The sequence below is a fragment of the Osmerus mordax genome, chromosome 22, assembly GCF_038355195.1.
Source record: "Osmerus mordax isolate fOsmMor3 chromosome 22, fOsmMor3.pri, whole genome shotgun sequence".
Taxonomy (NCBI): Eukaryota; Metazoa; Chordata; class Actinopteri; order Osmeriformes; family Osmeridae; genus Osmerus; species Osmerus mordax.
In genome coordinates this window covers 8769230-8794957 of record NC_090071.1, presented here as the reverse complement: position 1 = coordinate 8794957, position 25728 = coordinate 8769230, and the positions used below count along the sequence as shown (strand labels likewise).

The 25728-nt window shown below is 44.1% G+C and overlaps 1 protein-coding gene across 2 annotated transcripts; it reads left to right on the top strand.

Moving 5' to 3' along the window:
* The first annotated feature begins 6395 nt into the window (after positions 1–6395).
* LOC136965888 (E3 ubiquitin-protein ligase Midline-1-like) lies at positions 6396–25512 on the top strand. 2 transcript variants are annotated; one of them, XM_067260179.1, is made up of 10 exons: positions 6396–7735; positions 9392–10145; positions 15686–15781; positions 18336–18443; positions 19598–19746; positions 20051–20178; positions 20885–21028; positions 22961–23122; positions 23398–23605; positions 23816–25512. In XM_067260179.1, exons 2-10 carry the CDS (start codon positions 9453–9455, stop codon positions 24162–24164), a joined length of 2037 nt encoding a protein of 678 aa, XP_067116280.1. In that variant the 5' UTR covers positions 6396–7735; positions 9392–9452; the 3' UTR covers positions 24165–25512. The 2 variants fall into 2 exon arrangements, with proteins under 2 accessions (XP_067116280.1, XP_067116281.1); XM_067260180.1 differs by lacking the exon at positions 6396–7735 and having other exon boundaries at positions 9382–10145.
* Positions 25513–25728: the final 216 nt, after the last annotated feature.

Here is a 25728-nt window from a genome sequence, read left to right as displayed (position 1 = left end):
GACCCGCAGAAGTTAACAAGCAAGATCAAAAAGTATTTCGAAAGATAAAGTAACACCCATTAGCTCCTTCCATGTGGTGTTCAAGGAGAAAACAAGCTTGTAAAAAAAAAAAAAAACTTGACTTGCATGAGGTTTCTTGAAGAGTTGGAGGACTCTTAAGTGTTTTAGCTGTGCACTGAGTGGGCCGGATAGTTATCCCAACGATATTGGAGCCAGGCTCTGACACTACAGAAGACTATTGTGGATTTAATTAAAGACGGAGTGCAAGCTGCGGGTATTCTGAGTTCCCCTCCAAAAAAGCAAGTTCCCAGTAGCTCTTGAATCGGACAAAGAAAGGAAGGCTTTTGTTTGATTATTCAAAGTTAACTGCCACTTCTCTCAAACACACAGAGGATATTGCTCGTTATCTCACTGGGAAGACATAGCAGGGAAATTACATATATGAAAGTGACAATTTCCAGGAGGCACTGGTCTGTACTTTTCATCTCTGCAGCCGTTTTGATAATTTTTTTGTTTGTTTATAGATGTCCAAGGCACAATATATATGATACCAATAGCGTTCGCATAGATGTCCTGACAGAAAACTTTCTTTTTCTTTTCAAATGATTGTGCCGGTTGCATGAGGAAGATAAGAAATAGGTTTGCCAAAAACAACCTTAGTTTTGACGTATTTATTTTTCAGTCTTTTTCCAGGAAAATAATCTCTGTAGCAATTATGCCTCACTCATACTGCACTCATCTCATTCCTACTCTTAAAATGAGAGTCACAGCCTCGGTCAAGGTACTTAACTTTCTGAGTACCAGATTCACTCAAGCAGCTATCTTCAACTCCCACTGCCCATTAAAAGCAGATTTCATCATTTCATTTCCCCCAAAAGATGTATCCATTGGCAATTCACAGATTTTTAGGTAACATTTATTTTACTGTAGTTGGGCATTAAAAGTGACACATTTGTTAAGTTAAGGGAATGTTGTGGTTTTAACTCTCTGACCCGAAACAGGGTCAGTCTACCTCATACCCTGCTGATGACCTTAAAGCATCTTTGTCGTCATTTAGCCAACAGTCCCTGGAGAACCATAAAGATTTGCAATTCTGACCTTCAGTTAGCAATCAGCAGTTAAACGGGCTGACTAGAATAACAATTAATTCCAGGAAGTTTGTTTTAAATTCTCACTGCTGTAATAGCTTAGGAGGTCATGGTGTAATTGAAAATGACAGGGACATTTCTCTGCCTAAAATGCTCAGATATTTGTGAAGGTGGGGGAAGAGTTTCATCAAAGGATTTAGATCAGGCTTTATACCCCAAAAGTAGAAAGGATAGGGTTATATCTGTGAGATTAATCTCTTTTTCTAGACCTGAAAGTAGTGAGCTCAAAACTGCATGCTGTCATTTTCTGTGTCTGTGTGTGTGCATGTGTGGGAGTGTTTGTGTTTGAAAGAGTGAGTAAACTGACAAAGAGAATGCAAAGAATGAAAGGAAGGGAAGAAAGATTAACATGGAAAGAGGGCAGAGAGAGAGAGAGAGAGAGGAGCGAGAGAGAGAGAGAGAAAGAGAGAGAGAGAGAGAGAGAGAGAGCAGAAAAACAAATGTCGAGAACAAGGCACAGAAAGAGACAGAATGAGAGAGAGAGAGAGGTGGAAAGAAAGAGGGGAGAGCGGGCTTCAGTATTATTGCACATTAACGAAACAGAGACAGACAAGGCGCCACAGCGGGGATGGAGAGCACTTCACCGCAGAAGCTGCCATAATCCCCAAGCAGACATGCCCACTGCCATCCCTGCATCCATGGACAATCTCCACCCTGCTGTCGCGCGATTGGTCCACTTTAAGCAGGGCAGCCCACTGGGCTATTTGAATACAGAGTGGGAGGGAGGGTGAGGAGGGTGGGGGGAGGAGGGGGGCAGTTAGAGGGGCGGTGCGCTAGTTCCTCTCCTCCTCCGTGTTCGCGCTGGGCTGGGAGGAGGGGGGGGAGGTAGGGCTTCGGTGGTGTGAGGAAACATGCCACGGGAGGCGATGTCACAGCGATAGACCCACCGTGCGCTGACACAAAGTTCCCGGGACCGGAGGTGGAGGGCACACAGCCGCTTCTTTTGCATGGAGAAGGGGCTTCTCTTACTCAGCCGATCGCTCTCCTCCTCTGCATCTGTCTCCCCCTTTTTTTTTCTTTCACTTGTGTTGTGGATGCTGGGACTTTAACCATGTGGAAGGTAAGGAGGACTCAGATGTGGGATGTGGAACTGGGACCCGCTGCCCCCGAGGGGCCCTTACTTCATTCTGAAGGTCCTTAAGAGACCCTTTCGAAACCTTCGTAGTTGTAACACACAGTGTGTTTGAGTAGCATTACTTCTGGGATTAAGACCACTGATTCGCTGGACGGATTGAAGTAGTCCAGTGACCATTCCTTTGAAATGCCAGATGGCCTTTCGTCTCAGCTAATTCACTTACTTCAGGAGTTCTTGATGGACCTGGAGCAGGACTTCTGTATGACAACAACATAGGGGCTGGTTTTGAGGACACTGTTAACTGCGTGTTGATGGGAGGTGAAGTTGAGTCATGGGTAATCGTAGGACCTACAGTGCGTAGTAGCAGGGATATGATGGGAGCCCCCTGTGGGCGCTAACGCGATGCTATCACTGTGACGGGGTGGCTTTCTCTCCAGAGACTGTTTTGTGTGACCTCATTTTGGAAATGCAGATTAGGGTTTTTGTTTTGTTTTTTTTGTCCGTTGACTAGACCCAAAGTGATGGGGCAGAGAACAATGCTGGGGGGGGGGATTCTAAAAGTATGTTTGTGATGGGTGATTCTCAGATTGTTGTACCTGTAGGCGTTTTTGAACATACAACCATGGAGTGAATTGTACATGCTGGCTGGAGGGTAGGGGAGCAATGGGGGCTGGCATCAGATCAGGAAGTTACAGAGAGACACACATCCATGTATGTGGATGTGTAGTTGTTATTGTCTATGTGTGTATGTTTGTGCAAGTGTGTTTACATAACGCTACAGTACATTGCTCTCTTGCCATTCCGTTTTAGTCATCACCAGTGCATTTTCAGCTGCTGTATGTACAGTATGTGCGTGTTTGACTGTCTGTGTCTGTGTTTATGTTTAGTTTTTCTCCTCGGCCATCAAAAAAGCTTTCAGCGCTTTGCTGTCAACAAGGTGTGACACTGTCGAGGAGGGTGGGTGGTGGGGAGGAGGTCAGGTCTGTCCACTCAGAGACATCTCATCTCCGGTCAGGCATGCCTTGTGACAACTGCCTGTTCTCTCCGCGGCCAGGGCCTATCATGGTCACTTAATTTAGAATGAGGAGGTCAAAGGCCATGGGTATGCTCACATTTCTAACTCTCAACACAGCTGTATGAGGGGTGAGGGATAAGTTCAACCTGTATTAATCTCTGAGGCTTTTGTTTGTTGTGTGGTCTTCAGTGTTGAACAGTGCCATGAGACAGGGGTTGATAGCTTCCATGACCCAGCCAGAACAGACTGTGGGAAAGTCCTGAGAAATGTGTGTATGTCAACAGGAACATATATATATATATATAGTAGCAGGGGTATTGTTTTCTGTTTTCCTGTGCTTTCCGTGAATGCCCAGTCCACATTGGAGTCCTTATAGTTTGTTTACAGAGCTGAATGGGTGGGTGGTGAGTTTGTTTTGGTTATCTAGGTTGAAGTGGTTGACGTGACAGGCAACTTTAATTATCCAACGCTGTTCACATCTTGGACATGGAAGGCAATCTGCTAATTGCAATCTGGGTATTTTCCTTTTTTACTTTGTCACTAATGTGTTTTTTCCCCAACATGAATCACTCTAGTTCATGCTTTGTTTGATCCCCAGGTCAGTGGTTGGGTGATGCACGTTGCCATGTTAACTTTCAGAGCAGGGCTGTGATCAGGAGATATTTGTGGAGATTTGGTACACTGGGGCTAGGCGTGTGGAGAGGAAGGTCTATTTCAACTTCTTTCAACAGACGACCAGCACAGAAATTTAAGATGGGAAACGTGTGACTTGAGAGGAGCGGCTCAAGTAGAAGGGTCAGAGTCATGGCGTCTGTCCAGGTGCAGGATAATGAGAGCCTTCTCTCAAGGCTCCATAGGAGCAGATGCTTCCAGCTCAGAGGTCAGTGCGGTTTTTGGTATGGTTGCATGGCTGCCACTAGAGAGCGTCCTAGAAAAAGGTTCCGTAAAGAAACTTTTGAAGCTCTCCGATTAAAAAATATTATGAGAAATTGTTGTACCGATTTCTGCTGTTAATTGAGATCTATATAAAGGATACTAATTAGATGGCGATATATTTATTGTACTGGAAGCATTTAAATAATGTCAATATGTTGTACTGTAATGCAATACATATGGTGGATTAGGTCCTGCTGTATCTCTAATGTGACTGAATTGTGTTCACTGAGCCTCAGATCTGTGGTCCAGTTACTGTAGCAAGTGTTCAAACCAACCGATAACTTTGCACTCAATCACAATGACACAAATGGCATTTAGATGATAGTTAAATCTAAATTACAGGCTTGTTGCTTAAGGTCAATCAACAAACTCAATTGATTTGGGTAGCACAAGGGAATATCTATCCAGGCTGTACTCTCTCTCTCTCTCTCTCTCTCTCTCTCTCTCTTTCTCTCTCTCTTTCTCTCTCTCTCTCTCTCTCTCTCTCTCTCTCTCTCTCTCTCTCTCTGTCTCTCTCTCTCTCTCTCTCTCTCTCTCTCTCTCTCTCTCTCTCTCTCTCTCTCTCTCTCTCTCTCTCTCACTCACTCTCACACACATCCACATCCGTGAAACCAGGACAGCATACTCCCCAGTCCTGCATAACATTCCAGGGACACCAGGTAGCTTTTTCCCTGTGTCTCTGCTCAAGCCTCCACCCCGCTCTCTGCCAGAACCAACCTTGTGAGCGGAGAGGCATGTGGAACCCCTGACCTCCCTTCTGTTCCCCTGGGAACCTCCACACCTTCCATCAGTGGAACGCGGCAGGAAGTCTCCATGACTTCACTGGCTACGCAGGCAGTGAGGATTACGTCTACTTCTTTATACTGAGTTGATGTGCTGATTACACACGTAAACACACACATGCTCTCACTCAAACACACCGAAACACATGGACACGTGCTTGTCAAACAACTGCAGTACGGTGATCCGTTATCCATATGTGTGTGACAGCAGACAGATGAACGCCATCCATTATGAAAGAAGTCTGTGCTGCGTCGAGCCTCTGCGTCATGTTAAATCTGTAGATGGAAGACAAATATACGTGTACACTGTAAGAGACATGAACTCTTCCTATCTCTCAGTCTCTCTCTCTCTTGCTCATTCTCTCTGAGACACACTTTCTTCTTCTTTTTTTTTCGGTCTTATGTCACTACGCAAGATTAAAAAACTAATACACAAACAGAAAATTATCTCTGTATTTGAAATGTTCTGGGTCAGACATGGGGAGTTAGGAAGAGATGTCCCATCCAGACCCCCCTGACTCAGATTTGGGCAGATTAAGACCCCGTCTAATGCGCTTGTCCTGCACCCCAGCTTCCCACCACTAACCAATCCTGTTAGGCGTGACTGACCCGCTCCCAACATGAAAGACAACGATTGGTCACAGCCACACTAGGCAGGCAAGGATTAGGGCTGAACAGGGTGGTGTGTCTGGGGCCAGACAAAGAGGGGCAGGGGGAGGTTGAGGGGGGCAAGAGGCTAAATGGGGAGCGCTAATGAGGTGGACGTGTGGTCTGTGGGCTGTCATTAGAGGTGATTAAGACTCTGTGCACGCGACGTTAGCCAGGCAAAGAGGAGACTGCACACAGGGGGATGAACATGTGTATTTGTAGAGGAAGGTGTGGAAATTATAGACTTCCTTTTTGTTATTTCCCAATTAGTGTCATTGTTTGATGCTAAATCTCCTTCACAGTCCAGAATACTCATTCTCGATGTGGTCTCGATGTGGTCGCTCTGGATAAGAGCGTCTGCTAAAAAAAAAGACTACATGTCTAGATCTGGTATGGATCTATACCAAACTGTAAGTTAAGAGGGTGAGTCAGGGTCTCATACTGGTCTGTCTCCAGGGCACAGGTTAACCAAACAACGCCGTGAGAACTCAAAGGACAATGAGGTCTTATCCTGAAGGGTCAAATGGCAATCCCATAGGCCCTGAACTAATGTGCGTTAAAGAGATTATGGTTTAGATTTTATGCAAATCCAATAATCCAGCATGAGGTAAATACATTTTTTATTAATAAGCAAACATAAATTAATATATACATACAATTGACAAATACACAATACAATGTTTTAAACATCCAAGAACATGTAACAAACAGCATAACATTTGTTACCGTGCAATAGGTTATTATGTTTGTACAATAATACAAATGGGTACTTTTCTCAGTCCAAATATTATTGCATATGTGCTTTCTTCTGGCCTGTCTGCCCTGCTCATTTTGAAATACAAGTACATACACACATACACCTGATGATTATGTTAGCTAGGTCAATGCCTTTGACCTACTTTGAGCCTTACGCTCCGTGGGATGCCAGAGTCACTCACATCAACCCACCGGATGGGCAATTTCCCCTCCATTTTATATAAGAGTAGCTTTTGGCCGGTTTGTTATTTATTTATTTTCCCACTTTTAATTTACTCTGTTCTGGTATAATGGCTATTACTGGTTCCATCTGTTTATTTGTTTGTTTTTTTCCTGCTGGATAGAACCAAGGTATCCTGTTCTAATCATTTAAATGTAGTTCTCAGAAACTGTAGATTGATTGCTGTCAGGAGAGAAATATCCTGCACCCCATTTGGGTTAAGCAATAGGTGCCTTAAATTATACAAAATTGGTTTTGGAGTTGACAAACATACAGAATCATTTCACTGTAGAAAGACTGCAACAATGTCAAGGACACCTACATTTCCATATTTCGTAGGGTGAACAATTATACACACAGTTTCAAGTGTCATTTTTTAGTTTATACATATATATGACCAGTGAGGCAGCATTCAGTGTTATCCTCACCACAGGTAACATCAGCCATAAAGACAAGCCAAGATTTGTCATTTGTACTTCAATGTCATTCCACTTGTCTCTTTCACGCTCCTTTGAGCATGTCAACAAATACCTGCTGTGTTTAAATGTCCCGAGGGCAGGTCACGCAGTTCAGCCGGTACCGGCTCCTCCAATCCCTGCTATCTACTTCCTAGCCCCCCTGCCTTTTGCCCCTGCACCTCTACCCTCTCCTTTGAAACTCTTTTCTCAGCTCCCTTCCTCTGCCCCCTCCCTCACCTTTCCTGTGAGGTCCTGTGGAGTGTGGTGTCACAACCGCTGTGTGTTCCGAGTCACATCAAGATGTCCCGCCTCAGTGTGTGCGCGTGTGTTCGAAATGGACTTCTCCCCCAACCTCCTTTCATCCTCCAGGAGTCCCCCCACTGAGCATGAAGCTTTGGAGGAGCTCTCTAACGTTACCGGAATTGTCGGTACAGCTTTTTCCGGTTCTGCTTGCTTAGCTCCCTTGCGAAAGAAACCAGCCAGCTCGTCGAGTGTGTGTGTGTGTTTAGTCAGGAGAAGCAGAGGGATGTCCCTAACTGGAGGCTGGCATTCCCTACGGTTGGCTCCACATTCCAGGCACTCTATCCTCGGAGCCTGAGACTAAACCACTGTCTCCTGGCTGCTGGTTCTGCTCGTCAACTCCCTCCTCACCTCAGCAGAGATGCCTGTAAAAAAAGCACCAGAGCGAAATCCATCGGTGGGTACTAGAGTGTAAAGGCTTTGGGATGAGGACAGTAATCCACTGTGAGAGACTGAGAGTATGCTGTCAGGCTTGGCTTCTCACTCAAGTTTGACCGGAAGGTTCAGTCGTTTTTTTTTGCTCTCCACGTGTGCTACTTACTGTTATCATCTAAGTTGCTGCTTCGCAGTTCTTGTTCGCTCTAAAATGGCTTATTAGGCAGAAATGACGGTTGCAATTCAGGGAAAAGACCGTCTCCTTGTCGAGCTGTAGTTCATCAAATGAGGTCTTGCTTCCGGCTCATAGTTCATTTTAAGTGTGATTAGATGAGATTGGCGTTTCAAATTAACTGTCCTGCCAGGTACATGGTTGGTTTAGTTTTATGACCTGACAATAGCTTCATCTTGTGTCTGCCTTTTGCACAGTGGACTTGTGTCTGTAAGAGCTCAATGTTATTTGTTCTATGTTATAAGATGTGTACAGACAGTTGTGTGTTGGTCTGCATTCTTGTCTGTTTATACTTTCTACGTAGCTGGCCGGGGAGTGGCACAGTCCAGCGCCTGGTCCCCTAGGAACTAGGTCAATGTGATCTACTGGTGAGACAGTAGAGAACAGTAAACAGTGACATCTGCTGAAAAGCCTTCATGGAAGGACGTCCGGACCTACTTTATTGAAACCAGAATTTAATCAATTTAAGCAATGTTAGACTCTGAAGGGAGTTTAAGGGATGTGATGTCAGAGAGCAAAGCCAGGGGACAGGTTGTTTTGATGAGTGATTGTGACACATGACACTATACTTTACTGATAAAGTAAGACTGACCCTGATAACCATGCATTTATGTGCTGCAGTCTCGCTTTCATTTCGACAGAGGTACACAAACCAAATCAATTTCACACTATATATTTTTTTTACAAAATGTTTGATGTCAACAGTGGTGTCTTAAAAACATGACAAAAGTGGAATGCTTCACTGTACCCGAACGTGTCTGTCACTCTTGTGACACAGGAAGGAAAACAGCACATGGCTGGGTCCATTTTAATGGTAATCAATAGACCTCTGCTTGTCCATCCAAAAGTAGGTTGAGTGAGGAGTGTAAAGGATACATTTTTGCTGACACTTCAGGAGCGGCAGGTACAAGAGGCAACGGCGTCAAAGAGGCACCAGCCCTGGCGCCCCCAAACAAAGGCATCAGTGTTGAGCTGACCTGTGTAATCTCTGAGGAGTCATGCGGCTTCATGGCTGAGGTAGCTGACCTGTCTAGTCTGTGAGGTGTAGCTGGGCTTCACGGCTGGGGTTTCTGCCTGATACCTAATCTTATGCAGATGGGAGAGATATTTCACATTTTAGACGTGTCCCAGAAACCAGGTTTGGATTTATTCAAGGTTGGTAAAACAACGGATCAGGAAAGAAACTGCTTTGAGTTAACAGGGGGTGCATGAGATATTAAGATAGAAATCTCCTCTGTGGTTACTGGCACTATATTTCCAATGTTCACCAATAGAAGTTCATAGTCATTTAAGCTTTGTAAAAACTGTAAAAACTTTACATTTAGTCCTTCACATAAATATTCCCATAACATCAATGTAATCCAGGACTCTCCTGTTCCCTTCTTCAAAGTAAGCAGTTGTTTCACTCCATTTATTCCAAATCCCTGTGGTTGTTCCCTTCTGCAGACAGCTGAGCAGCTTCCCTGGATTTCGCTGACACCGTGCCCGCTTGGTTTCGCCTGAGAGGATGGACACGCTGGAGTCAGAGCTGACTTGCCCAATCTGCCTCGAGCTCTTTGAGGACCCACTGCTGCTCCCCTGCGCCCACAGCCTGTGCTTCGGCTGTGCCCATCGCATCCTGGTCTCTCACTGTGCCTCCAACGAGCCCGTTCAGTCCATCGGAGCCTTCCAGTGCCCCACCTGCCGCTATGTCATCTCACTGAGCCCTCAGCGCGGCCTAGAAGGACTGAAACGCAACGTCACCCTCCAGAACATCATCGACCGCGTCCAGAGGGCCGCCTCCTCCGGCTGCCCACTGCCCCACAGCGGGCCAAACTCCCCCAGCGAGGACAATCGACTCGCCTTGGTGCCCGCCGCCATGACCAGCCCTGGAACGCCACCCGAGCCCATCCAGTGCCAGTTCTGTGAGCAGGACCCCCCGCAGGACGCCGTCAAGACGTGCGTCACGTGCGAGGTGTCGTACTGCGACGAGTGCCTGCGCGCCACACACCCCAACAAGAAGCCCTTCACGGGCCATCGCCTGATCGAGCCGATGCCAGACACGCACCTGCGAGGCCTGCAGTGCCTGGAGCACGAGGAGGAGAAGGTCAACATGTACTGCGTCACCGACGATCAGCTCATCTGCTCCTTGTGCAAGCTGGTGGGCCGACATCGGGACCACCAGGTCGCAGCTTTGAGCGACCGCTACGAGAAACTCAAGGTAAGGCTATCCGCAGCATGACAGAATTCTATGGATTTGTATGTTTGATGTGTAAGATTAGTTTGATGGAATGTGACATCAGAATGCTGTCAATGGGTACTATTAGTTACCTCCACTTGGAAAAAAACTAAGGATGCAGATTTAGTTTGACCAGCTAATACTAACCATCATACACTATGCATTCAAAGTTTGTATTTTAATAATAGTAGCCTACAATTGTAGGATTCAGTTAAAGTAAATTTTTCTGTCAATTAACTGATATTGGTGGAGGTTTCTGGCATTTGGACATTGCTGTGGATCGCATATAACCTGCTAATAGGTTGCAATCTGTGCTTATCAAGTGTGAGCCAAATGGAGTGAAAATTGAAATAGTTTAATTGTTGAATTGGGATTTCAAGTGTGATCTGGAGGTGTGATGTTGTAATGAGTATCTGCTGGAATCAAGACATTTCCATTTCAGTATCAAACTGCTATACATTTTTTGTTTGAGCCTCATGATCACCTTAAAGTGAAATAAAATCCTTGCAGATTCTGTTCTCGACCATGATTTTCAAACCTAAATTCAATTATCCTCAATTTAGTCTCATTATCCGAGCAGATTAATTAAGCAATTAGTTCAAGTAACGCATCACCCAGACCGAAAGCACCTTCTACCTCTTCACGCCTGTGCGAGGACTGTGAAAACAGGTTGGGGTAGATGGCATCGAGCAGCAGGTTAAACAGTACTAATTGCTTAACGAGGTGGGAGTTTGTTTAATTGAGCGTAGCTGTTAAGGAGTATTAAAGCATGCCTCGTGGGAGAGGGCCTGTTATTACCCCCTCTTCTCTGCATCCCCATGACCATTTCTGGGATGGTGATTGGCTGTTAGCGGGCAATGGGGCCCCTGATTGGACAACAGCAATGTGATTCCAGATTTGATGTGTTTTGGTAGTGTGTGTATTGTACCAGGTTAATGATGAACCAGATATAATTGTAATGGTGGGTGGCATGTGTTCCTTGGTCTTCCTTTCTTTTTGGTCTTTATTTATCTTGATAGAGACAACCTGGTTAATCACTGGGGCGCCCTCTGCCTGCCTTTCTAATTTAGAATTGAAATATGAAGAACACGTGTCAATGATTCAAAGTGATCGAAAGCATCAGAGAGAAACTATTACTGTCAAGTTGGATAAGGGTTTTATTTACTGTGATAAAGCAATTAACCTATTTAAAAAAGCTATGGTGTGTCTGGATTCTAACTGTGTCTGCAATCTTTAATGCTAAAATGATTCCATATTTAACATGCTATTTTGGATTATTTAAATACAAGATTTAGAGTTGGTCAAAGGTAGCAGGATTAGCACATAGTTGATTGTGATGTATTGTGCCAAAAAGTGCACACAGTCATGATTGTTTCCTATGGACGAATGAACTTAATTAAAATGTAATGAAATTTTTCATTCTTCTTGTTATTGGACGCCTGCCAAGCCTGCAAATGGTCACATTGGCCAGCTTTCCTGCTCCTGGTCACAACAGAGACTGTATAGGTTAAACCCTGGTTCTGATTCTGCAAGACCACTGGCATTGGGGTACACAGATACTGGAGTAACAGGGTGAGGTTACTCCAGTATCTGTGAACAGGTAGTGTGGAATTAGTTTATGGCTTAACTATAGTTGGTTATTTGCTGTATCTATGGAATACTAAATCTGAGATAGGAAAATGTTTTGAATTAAATCTAGTACAGTAGATGGGACATATGCAGTACTACGTTATAACAAACGTTAATAATGAAGACTTAGAATAATGAGAACTAAAATTGACAACCCTAACCTTATGCACTGGAACAGATTTTATGTGATAAAAGTAGCACCTGTTTAAAAGTAGCACATTTATTTCAGCTTATCAACAATTCGGTTGATATTCGTTGTACATTGTGGACCAAGTATCTTCTATTTTACATTCTCAAGTCGGTTGTCTTCATCTTTTCAAAGATTTAAAAGTACAAGCAGTAAAGCTCCCGCCACCTTCATTAGTCTCGAAAACAGGCGTATAAGGGCAGAAGGCAAGTCAATGTAGGTCACCCCTGCACAGGAAAGGTTTGCAACGCTATATGCAAAATTCATAGGAAACAGATTTAACTTTTGAGCTCAAGTCCTGAACGGAAATTTTCGGCAACTCAGGGAGTGAAAATATGTCTACACGCTTGGTTGCTTCAGAAGCAGCTTGGGGGTAAAATGAGTTAGCTACATGACACAAGGAAATTAATATCCAATTCTAACTTTCAGGACTCTCTGTGATTCTTTCAGTTTGCTGCGCTGCCCTATCTGATAAGAGACTTGGTGGTTGTGGGTACACCCTTCCTTTCAGAAGATAAAATTACCCTTTTAGAGGAAATGGACCAAGAGCGGAAACAGTTCAAAATAGCTTTGAAAGTCGACGAGTTCAGGTCAGAGAGGAAGCTGTGATTCCACAGTTCAGAATGACTAGAGCATGAGGATTGGCAAATATTTGACCTGCTCCTTTGTCCTCCTTCACAATAGCCCTAGCTCCGAGGCGATAACACTTCACCTCAGCCAGTCTGCTGTTCTTCTTCCTCGTGCCTCATGCCTGTGAGAGATTGAGTCATGCTGTGACAGGCACAACCCTTGGAGGCTTGTGTCCGACCAAACCCACGACTATGTGTCTAGGGCAAAAGAAGGAGATGGTGGAAAACAAGCTCTGGCTATTTAGTGTCTCGCTTGTGAATATCCATCTACAACGAGCTTCTAATAAAAACAAGTTTACAGTCTTATTGCCTCGCAGCATGACAATGTGGAAATAAGACATATGGGAGAGATAAAGGCTATAACCTAAAGGAATTTTTTTTTGTTTAGAGGTTAGAAAAACATAGCCTTGCAAACAGCTATCACGCCGACGCACAGTTTGTTGGTCGGAGGAATACGCCTACATTTTCAACCCGACTTACTCTCAAATGCCGTTCTTTTATCACCTTTAGAGGTCACTGTTGAGGCACAATGAATCTATGTTTTTCAGTGGTGAAGATGTGGACCAAAAAAACTGTGTGTTTTTTCCGCAAACGTCTCTCTCCACCACTCCATTTTCTCTCCTTTCTGCCCACACCCTCTTCAGAGTGCCTGACTCAGGTACATTGCTTCTGCAGCTGATAAGTCAGAGCTGCTTGCCTCTCCACCGGAACACAATCACAGTGTTTATATCTGACAGAGGCAGCTGGGAAGAATTAAACAGGGGACCGGAGAGGGGAACAAACAACAAGGCAGGCTATTACTGCATCAAATGAAACACTCAGAGATGCAGGGAAGATGCTGTGAGAGAGGCGAGGAGCGAAAAGAGATGTAAATAAAATGGACAGCTAGAAAGAACATTAGGGTTTCGCAATCAAACACTTGGTATCCTGAGAAACAGACAAATACAGGCTCTTGCTTGCATGGAGAGGCGTCATTTTTGAGTTGTCAAGAGTGGGGGAGATTACAGGTGGGCCTGCCACATGTTTTATGTACACAGTGCCACAGAAGGAGGTGACGTCGAAGTCCTTGGAGCCTTTGGTTCAAGGATCCCATTGCTTGTCGTAAGACAAATAGTGAACCTGAACACAGTTGCCCACTGACGCATGGAAGAAAGCTGTGACAGACAAGACTAGACCTTGCATCCACAATGCCTTGAGCTATGTTCAATATCCTAGACCTTGTCCGAGGCCTACACACACGCGCACACGGATACTCTCAAAGCTCATTCTGAATTAGAGTCTGATCATGTGCTTAAACTCTAATTATGATCACAACTTTGCTTCCCCTGTCTTTTAATTGCTTTGTAGAAAGCTATAATTCAAATCATGAGCAATGGATTCTCCTTGATGGGAATTATTCTCAGTGACTTTGCAAAGAAGGTCAAGTCATTTACATCTCCCAAAAGCTTTGTTAGCTTCTTTCTTGATTATAAGCAGATGCCATAAAGGACAGTAAACATTTTCTCTTTCAAGTTCCCCACACAACTGCCTTCAAAGTCATCTGTCCACAAGCAGGAACAGTCCGATTATTTATAAGGCTGTATTTACAACAGGTACATCACTATACTGTGTCTGTTTCTTCCTACAATGAAGTGCAGAGGCATCACTTCCACTTAGAATTGCTGGCAGTGTGTGACTTAATATTAGGTGTGATTGGGAAACGAGGGTGGACTGTAATTGCATGCTGAATGAACTCATGCTGCGATGGAATACAAGGACGAATCTGATGGCTTGGGGATTCAACCCATTGAACAAAGTTTCAACTGTCAAACTGTCTTCATTCACTCTAATTTCTACCTTTCATAGGACATACTGAAGCAACTGAGTATTGCTTACCGTTTCCTTTTAGCTAACACACTCTTATGAGTCACCAAACTGTACTATATTTCCCAAATATTTCTATCCAGTAAATTGCTCACTGATGTTGCCATTAATAGAATGAAAACATATAAATGTTTCAAATGCCTTCAAAGCCTTTCAAAAGACCTCTGTAATGGAGAGCACTGAAAAACAGCCACAAACGCTGATCCACTGAAGCCTAGACGATGGGCTGCTGTACATCTAATTCCCGTGACCTTAATACCAACTATCAAGCCTCACATGGTGAAAATATCTAACTGTCAATAGTCGCCATCGCGATTAGATGAGGACATACAGTCGCCAATGGCCTGACTGCGCACATATTGGACCCCTGTGTGTTTGGAATCATTGGGGCGTTCATTGTGCCGGTCGGCAGCTCCTTCTCTGACAGATGTCTTCCTCCATTTTCCTAGTGTATTTTTAGACCCTTTGATGATGCTGTATTCCCTATAGACCTTGTGTTGTTTTGTGTCATTGTTGTATTAAGGCCATCCATTAAGCCCCCGGACCATTGGCAAGCAGACGCCCCTGCCTCCGACCCTTATTTCCCTGTCTCAGCTGTTGTTTACAATTCTTCCCATGGGGCAGTTCTCTTTAATCCCTGTTCAGCATCACATTGTGGCTTAGTATGGTCGGTTGGGCAATAATATGATGGAATGTGAAATAAAGAAGACAGCTTGTTGCCAGGCAGAGAGGGGGATACGCTAAGGCAAAGGCACTTACGTAAAGACACTCCGTTGATAGGTAGCTACTCTGTCAGAGAGGCGCTTTTGACGCTTAATTTGCCGGTCGGCCGGGTTTACACATGGGTTGGTTCTCCCGGAGTGGCTCTCCCAGTCGTGTCTGTTAGTCTCTCTGCTCAGAGACTCAGAGGGTCAGGATGAGGCGCTATCGGGACGAGGGGCATCACCCGGAGGTTAGAAGATGGCTGGCCATGTCATGTGAAAGGGGATAGAAGGGGGATTTTCCATCTAGTGTTTTGTGTTCTTTGCTATCTTAACGCTGGTGTAGAACGTCCGATATTGTTTGCCTCGACTTGTTTGTTCTCTGTCTCTGAGAGTGGGGTAGGTTGCTTCTCAGCCTATTGGGTTCTTGTGTTTATGGGGAAAATATGTGCAGTAATTTGATCAGATTTTGTTCTAGAATCGAAGATGTATGTCTTCCTGTCATTTTTCCAGCAAGCGTTGGACTCCAACCTGAGCAATTTGATTAAGAGGAACAACGAGCTGGAGTCTCTGATGGGGAAGCTGATTCAGACATGCCAGCACGTCGAGGTGAGTCTCCCACAGGACATGTAACTGCCTAAAACCAACGTGCAAACTAACGATGCTGTAGCATGAAAAATCGTGGTATATTGAAAGTAAGTAAGTAAGACTTTATTTATATAGCATAGATATATAGATGACACATCATGAGCCAGTCACAACATGCTGTTCACCTCAGGGTAAAACATGTGCATTATTAAATAGGCCTCTTTTGTAAAGTCATTTTTGTAAATCTGAAGAATTCAGTCTTTATTAGATGGTCGTGTGCCTTTTGTGCATTGTTTTCACATAACATGCAATAGATTGAGGTCACTTTTTATTTACCTTTAGTTTAACTACCACCAGTGTCTCTTAACACGCTGTACTGTAATACACAATGTGATTATAGTATAATTAAAAAGAAACACAAGGTGCAAGCTTGAAGCTGCATGCAAATTGTTTCATTTTAGTTATAGCACCAGCAAGTCATTGGTGAAATGTAAAGCTCAGTCTAGTCAAGACTGTTCAGTCAGATGTGTCATGATGAGATAAAGAACAAGAATATGTACTGTATGTGACTGAACCAATGTAGGGATTTCTTGACCAATATTATCTGTCTACAGAAAACAGACTCTTCTCTGTGATGAATTATAAATTGAGGCACCTTAGAGAACTAGACTTCATAGTTTAACCAAGGACTAGTCATCAGGCCAAGGAACTACAATTAGTACCAAGAACAGACAGGGAGGAAGACAAATAATAAGAAATATTAGATGTCGAAATATTAGATGTCAAAATATTTCAACGTTACCCCCACTAGATTTGGCTTGATAGATGCACTTTCTGCATGGCCACATTTTCCAGAACATTGAGGATGACATTTGACTTGAGGACAGAGCACTGGTCCACTTTCAGATTCTACCCCCAAAATAATATCCTTGTGTCCCTTTTACACAGTCTTAACATTTCCTTTCAAAAAATGGGTCTCGATGAATAATGTAGGAAGAAAAAGCAATAAAATGCTCCTTTTACTCCTCCTTTTACTTGCAAGATGGTTGCAAGATGCATGCACATGTTTTACACAGCAAGTTTACACTTAAAAATAACCAGTTTAATAACCCAACTAGCCTAGTCTAGAGTGTGTTGTGTGTGTGTGTGTGTGTGTGTGTGTGTATGCATGCATGTGTTGATTTTGCTCAGAGAATTTAATTAAGGTCATCTGCATGTTTAATTGAACATTGCAGGGCGAGCTGAGAATTATTGTGCAGCTCATGAAATGACTGAATTAAATCTGTTGATTTTAATTTGACGTGCGTGTAAACTTCATCACACCATATCAACCCTGGGGGGGTTCTAATAAAAGGGTTCACACTGGCATCACTGTGCGTGGAGGTGGAAGGATCCTGCACTTAAGACAGTACACAAGAACCATGCTTGCGTTTTGGAGAGACCTTTGAATATTTCAGAAACACAGAGTACATCTCCTGCACATGATGTTGAAAGTTTTAAGAGGGCTTTGCGTTGCCCTTTTCCAGAGCCGGATGTCCCTGGGGTTGAATGATTCACTGTATGCATCCACTGACACACACTGACGTGTCACATACTTTTTCTCCTGGCCAAAGGCTGAGCACACACATGTTGACTGTTCTGATGTATACTGTATGTCTACACATGTCTATACGTATAGAGAGAAAGAAAGACAGAAAGATAAAGTTTTCAATTTGTGTGGGGTGGGAAAACTATTTTGGAAAGAAGGGTTAGAGTCTGTTCTTTTTTGGAATGAGATATTTGAAGACTGGTGGATTTGAAAGCTACATAGAACACTTTCACTGAAAGTTGACATTTGAGCCAACAGCTATTAAATGCATTCAGAAGAGATACAGCTCTGGATGGTTCACTTCAAATAAAATCCCCAAATCTCCTCTGCCAAACAGATGGAGAAAGATAGCACTTACCCATGATCCTTTGAACCATATGAGCGGAAAGTGAAACCAGCAAAACCACACGTTCAGGTCCAGGGAGCTAATTAGTGGTGCTGAAAAGACAGATATGTGAGCATTTGAACGAGTCCCATTCATATTATTTAAAAAAGCCTGTCGATGCAAGAAAGCGGCCACAACACACCTCGTTGGTCCAGCAACACTCAAACAATCCACTCTTTCACAACTCCCCTCATCACATTTGGCCTAGCCTCAGCAGAACACTAATACAGCCGCTGACAAATCAGTATCAATAAGAAATAAAACAGACACAAAATGCTTTGCTTCCCACACTTGGAAGTTTACTTGTTAGCAAAGCTTTTATGGTACTGTAACTGTAAAGAGGACTCTTTAGATAAATAGATTTAATTAACAGTGTATTAGCCAATCAGCAGATACTATTACTACTGAACTTTGCACATAGATAGCAGATACTCTAGTAAGAAGATAGCAGAGATAACGACTTGCGAAACTAGTCTCCCACTGCAAATACTGCGAAAATGTATTTTCACAAAACCTGAAACGAGGATGGAGTATGACACATACTTTTCTGTAGATTCTATCCCAAAATCGTAATTGTGGTTCTTGTAATTGTTGTTTATTAGGTCAATGCGTGCAGACAGGAAGGCAAGCTGATGGAGGAGTGTGATCTTCTGATTGACATCATACAACAAAGAAGACAACTCATTGGCACCAAGATCAAGGAAGGAAAGGTGAGAGAACTCAGGAGGAAACATATCTCTCTCCTCACATCTCTTCCTCTGGAGTTTCCTCAAACAACACGGGGGAGAGCAGGCAGCCATATGTTCTGAGTCTGCTCTGGGATGTTTTGTAAAAGTCACCGTCTGTTCGCTCCCAAGCTGTTCCACCCGGCACACTCGAACTGTGGTCACTCACTAGAATCATCTGACCTACATGGACACATCTCATCTTTCAACTCAGACACATTTAAACATGCGTTCGATGAAACTTTATAAGTGTTTGTCCTGTTCCTCCTGGTAGACTACAGGATGATCACAACTGGACAGAGACAGAAGATGGGTAGTAACAGAAATCCAGTGAAGGATGGAACTCTCCTGTTTCTATTCTCCCTTCCTATCTTCCCTAGCCGGTGTGCTCTCGATACTTCACAGACACGTTGAATATTTACAAATCAACCGCTGAGCCACACAGTTTGCTCTTGTATTGAGAGCAAGTAACCTGTAACCTGTGAGAGTCTGCAGGTACTGGACGCTATGCTATATAAGGCAATGGCACCAACTCTTCTTCGTCTTCTGATTGACTGGGTGGCATCGTCACCATATTGCTTTCACTTGTCCGATCCACTTCTTCACAGAAACAAAACAAGTCAAATTTGGGCCAGTGCCTTCCTCTGGTGGCCCTTAGAGGGGAAATGAAAACCAGCTGAAGGAAACTCCTTTAAGATGATTTGCTGCTGCTATGTCAAACATTCTAGCTAGGTTTACGGCTCTGGTATGTACGGTACCAGATTTCTACAGAGGGGTGACCAGTCTTAAAGAGAAATACAAGGGGATTATTTATGCCAGAATTACCTGTGTCAGACTCCAAACACTTTGTATCAGTAACTTTCCAAAAATAATTCATACAGTGTCTGATCAATGTCTCATCTGCACCCACCCAACCTCTGCCATTCTAAATCTCCCCAGGAGCAGGAGAAAGCCCTAAGCAAGAAAGAAAGCAAAATAAATCTTAGAGAGCGTGTCTGGCTTTGATCGGATCATCTGAATGGGATGACAGCTAACCCCAGATAAATCTGGTACCTCTGAGACGGGTCCCAGTTGAATCACCTCTCACCCATTCTTTCCATCAATCTTTCAATCCCCAATTTCCCACATAATGCCTCCAGGTGGTGAGACTACGGAAACTGGCCCAGCAGATCTCCAACTGTAAGCAGTGCATCGACAGGTCTTCTTCCCTCATCACCCAGGCTGACCAGACCCTGAAGGAGACCGACCATGCTCGCTTCCTCCAGAGTGCCAAGGGCATCACAGAGAGGTGAGGAAGGAGATGGGGAATAGGTATGGCTCAGTCATAGAGCCTTACACTGCAGATCACGAGGTTGTGGGTTCAAATCCACCTGTATGCCTGTATGCCATATCCCTATATGAATCAGCATCAACTGAATTATTACATCACAAACGCAACATGTAGGTGACAGTACAAAACAAATTCAGAACGCTACTGGTTCTCTTCCAGGATGTCTCTAAAACAAAAACAATAGCACTGTGTTCATCTCAAATGCATACAATAAACTAGCAATGGCCCATGGTTAAATTGAATACTCTTAATTTTGTGTTAGGGTCTCCATGGCGACAGCTTCTTCTCAGGTCTTGATCCCAGAGATCAATTTGACGGACACGTTTGATACGTTTGCTCTGGACTTCACCCGGGAGAAGAAACTATTGGAGAACCTGGACTACCTAACCGGTACAGAGACCCTGAGACACATTTTATTAATGTCAGATCCATTTACAATGGACAGTAAATCCACACTTGAAAAGCAAGGTTAGGAGGTACTACCATTTATAGTGCTGCACAATAAAGTTTGCTTATAATCATTTGATGAAAAGTTCAAATTTGGTCAAGATATGAATACTGTAGCTATGTTAATGGGACACTTCTCCAGTGCTGGCCAATAAAGAGCTTAGGCTAGGGAATGGATCAGCATGCAACCAAACCAAACAGATTGTACTAAGGTAGGCGTACAAGAGAGAGGATCAAGTAAACATGTTCTGAAAGCTCATGGAGAAAAGGTTGCTTTTTGTTTTCTTGTAAAGGCAGAGGGCTTAGCTTCAGGGCCAGATCACTGTATGAATCACTGTGAATCATCTGCCAATGTGCAGTCACTGAGACAGAGAAAGAGGGGGGGGGGGGTGGAGGGAAAACGATTTTCAACTAAATCACTATTCTATCCTCACATACCCTCTCTGTAGTGAGTTGTTGTTAGTTAAAAGATAGAGGCATTGCAATCAATATTATGTTACTACCCCTCATTCTCAGCAAGATGCCATTGTCTCTGAAATAACAGTTCATCTTCGCTGGCAAATGACTGTTAGCAGCACTGTGGCTATTGAAGAACGAAGCCTGCATAACGATTCCCTACCCTGCCCTTATTGAATTACCAACTTTGCAGCTCCGAGTCCCCCAGGCATCAGGGAAGAGCTGTGCACAGCCTCATACGACACCATAACCGTCCACTGGACATCCGACGATGAGTTCAGCGTTGTGTCCTACGAGCTCCAGTACGCCATCTTCACAGGCCTGGCCAACGTTGTCAGTGAGTATTTACTGCTCCAGGTGGTTGTGGACACATTTTTTGCCACCGGAGACACAGACATAAACTGTGCACAAAATCAAATACATGCATGCACACACATACTGTACGTATAAACCCCAGACTGCTTCTGCAGACACTGCTTCTCTGCTCTTGAAACTCTATTACTTTTTTGTTTTCTTTATTTATGGAAAGAGATCAAAATAATAAGTCTGTTGTTCTTGGCCAGACCCTCTCAATGTGTCTGCCAATGCTCTTGGGCTCAGAACACACAGCTGATGACGTATTCAGTGTTACAGACTCCCAACCTAAGCAGGCATCAGTTCTCTCTGTGCCTGTCGATGAGGCCAACAGGGCCAAGTTACCCGAAGCAGGCAAGGACAGTGGAGTCTGAGCGGATTACAGTAACGGCACGAATCAGGGCTCGGACTCCCTTGTGGCTCACACATCCCCCAGTGTATAACGTGCATGCTTCACTGAGGAGGATAATTAGGTCAGGGCAAGAGGGTATCTTCTGATTCTTCATAGCTCTAAACAAAGTTTGTTTAGGTGTATTATTTACACATTTTTCCATTGACGGATTCACATATTTTTTTTTTAGAATTTCATACCCAAAGATGCAACCAAACGATCTTGAATAGTCTTGTCTTTGCAATCGATTCATTCTTGCCCTCAGCATTTTTTTCTGACAAAGGTGTTTTTTTAAAGGTCAACATTAGCTTTTTTTGGGGTGCGTTTTTAACACACACGCCCTCCTGCATGTTTTCTTCACGCTTTGTTTTCACATCCAGTTGCCATGCCAGAGCTCAGGACAAAGGTGTTGCTGCTGGCTTCACTGTCACATCTCAACAGTGCGTCACGACACATGATGTGGGATGGGTGGCAGGCAGACTTTTACTATCTGAGTCATACATCCCAGAACGTGTCCAAAATGTAAATGTTTTCAAAGACCAATTGAATTATCTTAACATTTTCAGCTTTCTGATGAAGCACACGATGGTGGTGCTGGTTCCTGGGGAATTTAAAATGGCTTCCATTCCAAAGATGCAAAAGGAAGGCAGATATAGCCCTGCCCCTTCACACAGTCATACTGTAAAATAATTTGATCTTTATTCATTAATCAATTCTCCAATTGTCTGAAAAACTTCCCTGAAAGAGGAAGACTGCAGGAAGATGCATGAAACAGCCAAACACAAACACCCAGACACACACATGGGGAAGGATGCAGCCAGTGAGATGTGAATGGTCTCCCCTGGTTACACCCACACACTAACCCCAGGACCTCGCTTTCCTTCGTTTCCATCCAATACTTCCATCTGCTGATTTCCATTCCACTATCGACATTGAGCATGCAGGTACATCAGAACAGTTTGAAAGTCATTTCAGATTAAACAATTACTGTATACACACTGTGTGTTATATGTTACTCTGTTATCAACCAGTAAATGGTCTGGGACCTGTCTGTGGATGGTCTCATTATTCACCCAACCCATTTCCCTGTCTCATGTGTGGACTTGGAAGATGTACGGCGGTCTGACACTGAGGAAGAAGCTGCTCGAGGACCACACCTCTAACCCGACTCTTATCTCTGTGGCTCTGATTAAACGTTTCCTGTTCCCTCCTAAAGGAAACTTTCATCTCCAGTCATAGGGAGTACTGTTGACCGCAGAAAGCTACCAGATGGGAAAAATGTGGGATCAGTTACATTGTGATATTTGTAATGTTGATATTGGTTCTGAATACGGTGCTGACCTTGGCATTGAGATTATTGTATTGTTTTGCTGCAGGCAACGATGAAAATAACGTTTCGTATTGAGGACCATCTTTGTTTTGTATTCGAGGTTACTTGTGTGTGTGGGTGGGTGGATGTTTCTGTGTGTACTTCTGTGTGATAACTGAACTCTAAGTGCGGGTGTGTGTTTATCTCTGTCCCAGGCCTGTGCAACTCGTTGGACAGCTGGATGATCGTGCCCAACATAAAACAGAACCACTATACCGTGCACGGCCTGCAGAGTGGCACTAAGTACATCTTTGTGGTCAAGGCCATCAATCAGGCTGGCAGCCGTAGCAGCGAGCCTGGGACACTGAAGACCAACAGTAAGAAATAGGACTATCCCATAGTACAACACAGACACAATGAGAAATGCAATTCATGTGAGTGCGAGCACTGGTGGAAATTGCTCAGGAATGTCATTTGAAGGCAATGCAGTCAATACTAGGGAAAACTGCTGAAGCCATGCTCATCTTTGCCATTTTAGCTGACAAAGTAGCATAAAAGGCTTAGAAAGCACATGGCATCAACAGATGAATAAACTGCATCCCTGAATTCCACTCTGCCCACGGCTTATCTCTTCGTTTTTTTCTTCCCCGAGGCCAGCCCTTCAAGCTCGATCCCAAGTCTGCCCACAGGAAGCTGAAGGTTTCCCACGACAACCTGACGGTGGAACGTGACGAGAGCACGTCCAAGAAGGGCCACAGCCAGGACCGCTTCACCAGTCAGAGCAGCTATGGCGTCATCGCCAACGTCTACATCGACAGCGGACGCCATTACTGGGAGGCCCTCATTGGAGGAAGCACGTGGTGAGTTCGAAAAACAGGTGTCGTTACGTTTCTCGAGGAAATGCTTGATTGTACTGGAGACCTTTTCGGTGTTTTATTGCTCGGTCGGAAAGGCTTAAGTTGAAGTGTTGGAACGATGAAGCATGAGACACGTTGATGACGATGGAAAAGGGCTTGCTTTGTTTGGAGCGTGTCGCAGGCTGACACAGGGGGTGCTTGTTGGTTTGGCAGGTACGCGGTGGGGATCGCCTACAAGTCGGCCCCCAAGCACGAGTGGATTGGGAAGAACTCCGCTTCCTGGGTCCTCTGCCGCTGCAACAACTCCTGGGTGGTCCGCCACAACAGCAAGGAGATGGCCATCGAGCCCTCCCCCCACCTGCGGCGCGTTGGGGTCCTGCTGGACTACGACATGGGAACCCTGGCCTTCTACGACGCGGTGGGCTCCCAGCACCTCCACACCTTCCGGGTGTCCTTCGCCCAGCCGGTGTGCCCCGTCTTCAACGTGTGGAACAAGTGTCTGACGGTCCTCACTGGCCTGCCCATCCCAGACCACCTGGAAGGCCTGGAGCCCCAAGACTGAGCCAGAGAAGCCCAAACCAGACTGTGTTTGATAGGCCCCAAGCCCCTTCCACCCTACCTAATGAACCACCTCCCAATCCTGCCCCCTTTTTAAGGCACTTTGGTCCACCGTGGACTGACTAGGGATGGCCCTCTAGATACAAGCCAGAACCCTTTACAGAAAAACCTCCACCTCATCTCATTCTTGGCGCTTGGGCCAGCCGGACAAGGGTGGGTCACACACCACCCTGGGTCTGACCACGGATCACAGTTGGTATGGAAAGGAGGAATCCACTCAAAGTAGCTGTACATGAAGCATTATAGTTTGTAACCCATTTCCATTAATAAAGAGCCAAAGTAGCCATGTTTTTAGTAGCAAATGTTTTTACTGACAGTCTACGAGTGCTCATTTGATAGATTCACATTATTTAAGCGTATGTTGGCAAATAGTAGCAGTTGTTTTCATGTATACTTTTCCCTGCATTTGCACATTGTTCATACATTATTTATGGTGAGTTTGTCGTGGATGGAAGCATAGAGACATGAAAACTCTAGGGAAATTGATTTTTGTGCAATTACCTTTTTTCTGTTAAACTATTGTGTAAACTATTTTGTGTCAACCATACTTTTTGCTAGACAAACATGTCTTTCCTACAAGTGTGTACTTGTATAGATATCAAATGGATGAAAGGTAGGGATTTGATTATTATTATTTGTCGGCCCATTGTTTTTATTTCAGTCAGGTAGATTCTTGGTTGTTTAATCATGCATGTTCATGTGAATTCCTCCAAACTCCCAGATAAACTAATTATAAATTTCTCCAGTTGGTCTTCTGCTTAACAAATCCTCCATGATTATGCTGCACTGTGATATACTCATTGTGCGCCCAACTATCTACAGTAATTACTTTAGTCGGAGACCAGACTCCCAACTGGATACTCTAGGAATTTTTATTGACCCCAGGGGTCACCAACACAAGTAATATGAGATTTTATGCCACTACTCACAAGCACCTGATTTTGTAAAATAGTTTATATTTTATTTTATTGGTGCTCATTGGATCATGGATCATTAGTGGAGAAGGTACAAGAAAACCTTGGTATTTTCACAGTTTGTCATTGTGCTGTCAAACAAGAAACAAAATAAGTTACCCATAAATATATTTTGGGGTAATATTTAGGCAATATGTTTCTTTGTATTTCATGCAGATTGTTTAGTATGTGTTTCCATAATTGTATATTCCATAATTATCTTCAATGTGTTGATATGAATGCTGTGGACACTATTCAGGAAACATGTTCTGAATGCTTGCTTCACTGTGCAATTCTTCAGTAGCAAATGTTGAAGGTTCAATAAAGAGAAGTACTGTGTGTGTGTCCCTTATGTCCTTGTGGTTTTGCATCAGAGATGGTGTTTTGACTGCCCAGTCAAGGATGTGTTCCTAAGTTTAGACCAAAAGCTGTTGAAATTATCTTGAGAACTTCCCGTTGAAAACAGACTTCTTCCTGGTCCACTTGCAGCTTTTGTTATGTTTCACAGGGGCTGCCATGTGAACAGCCATTACCGCCTCTACTCACAGGTCCTTA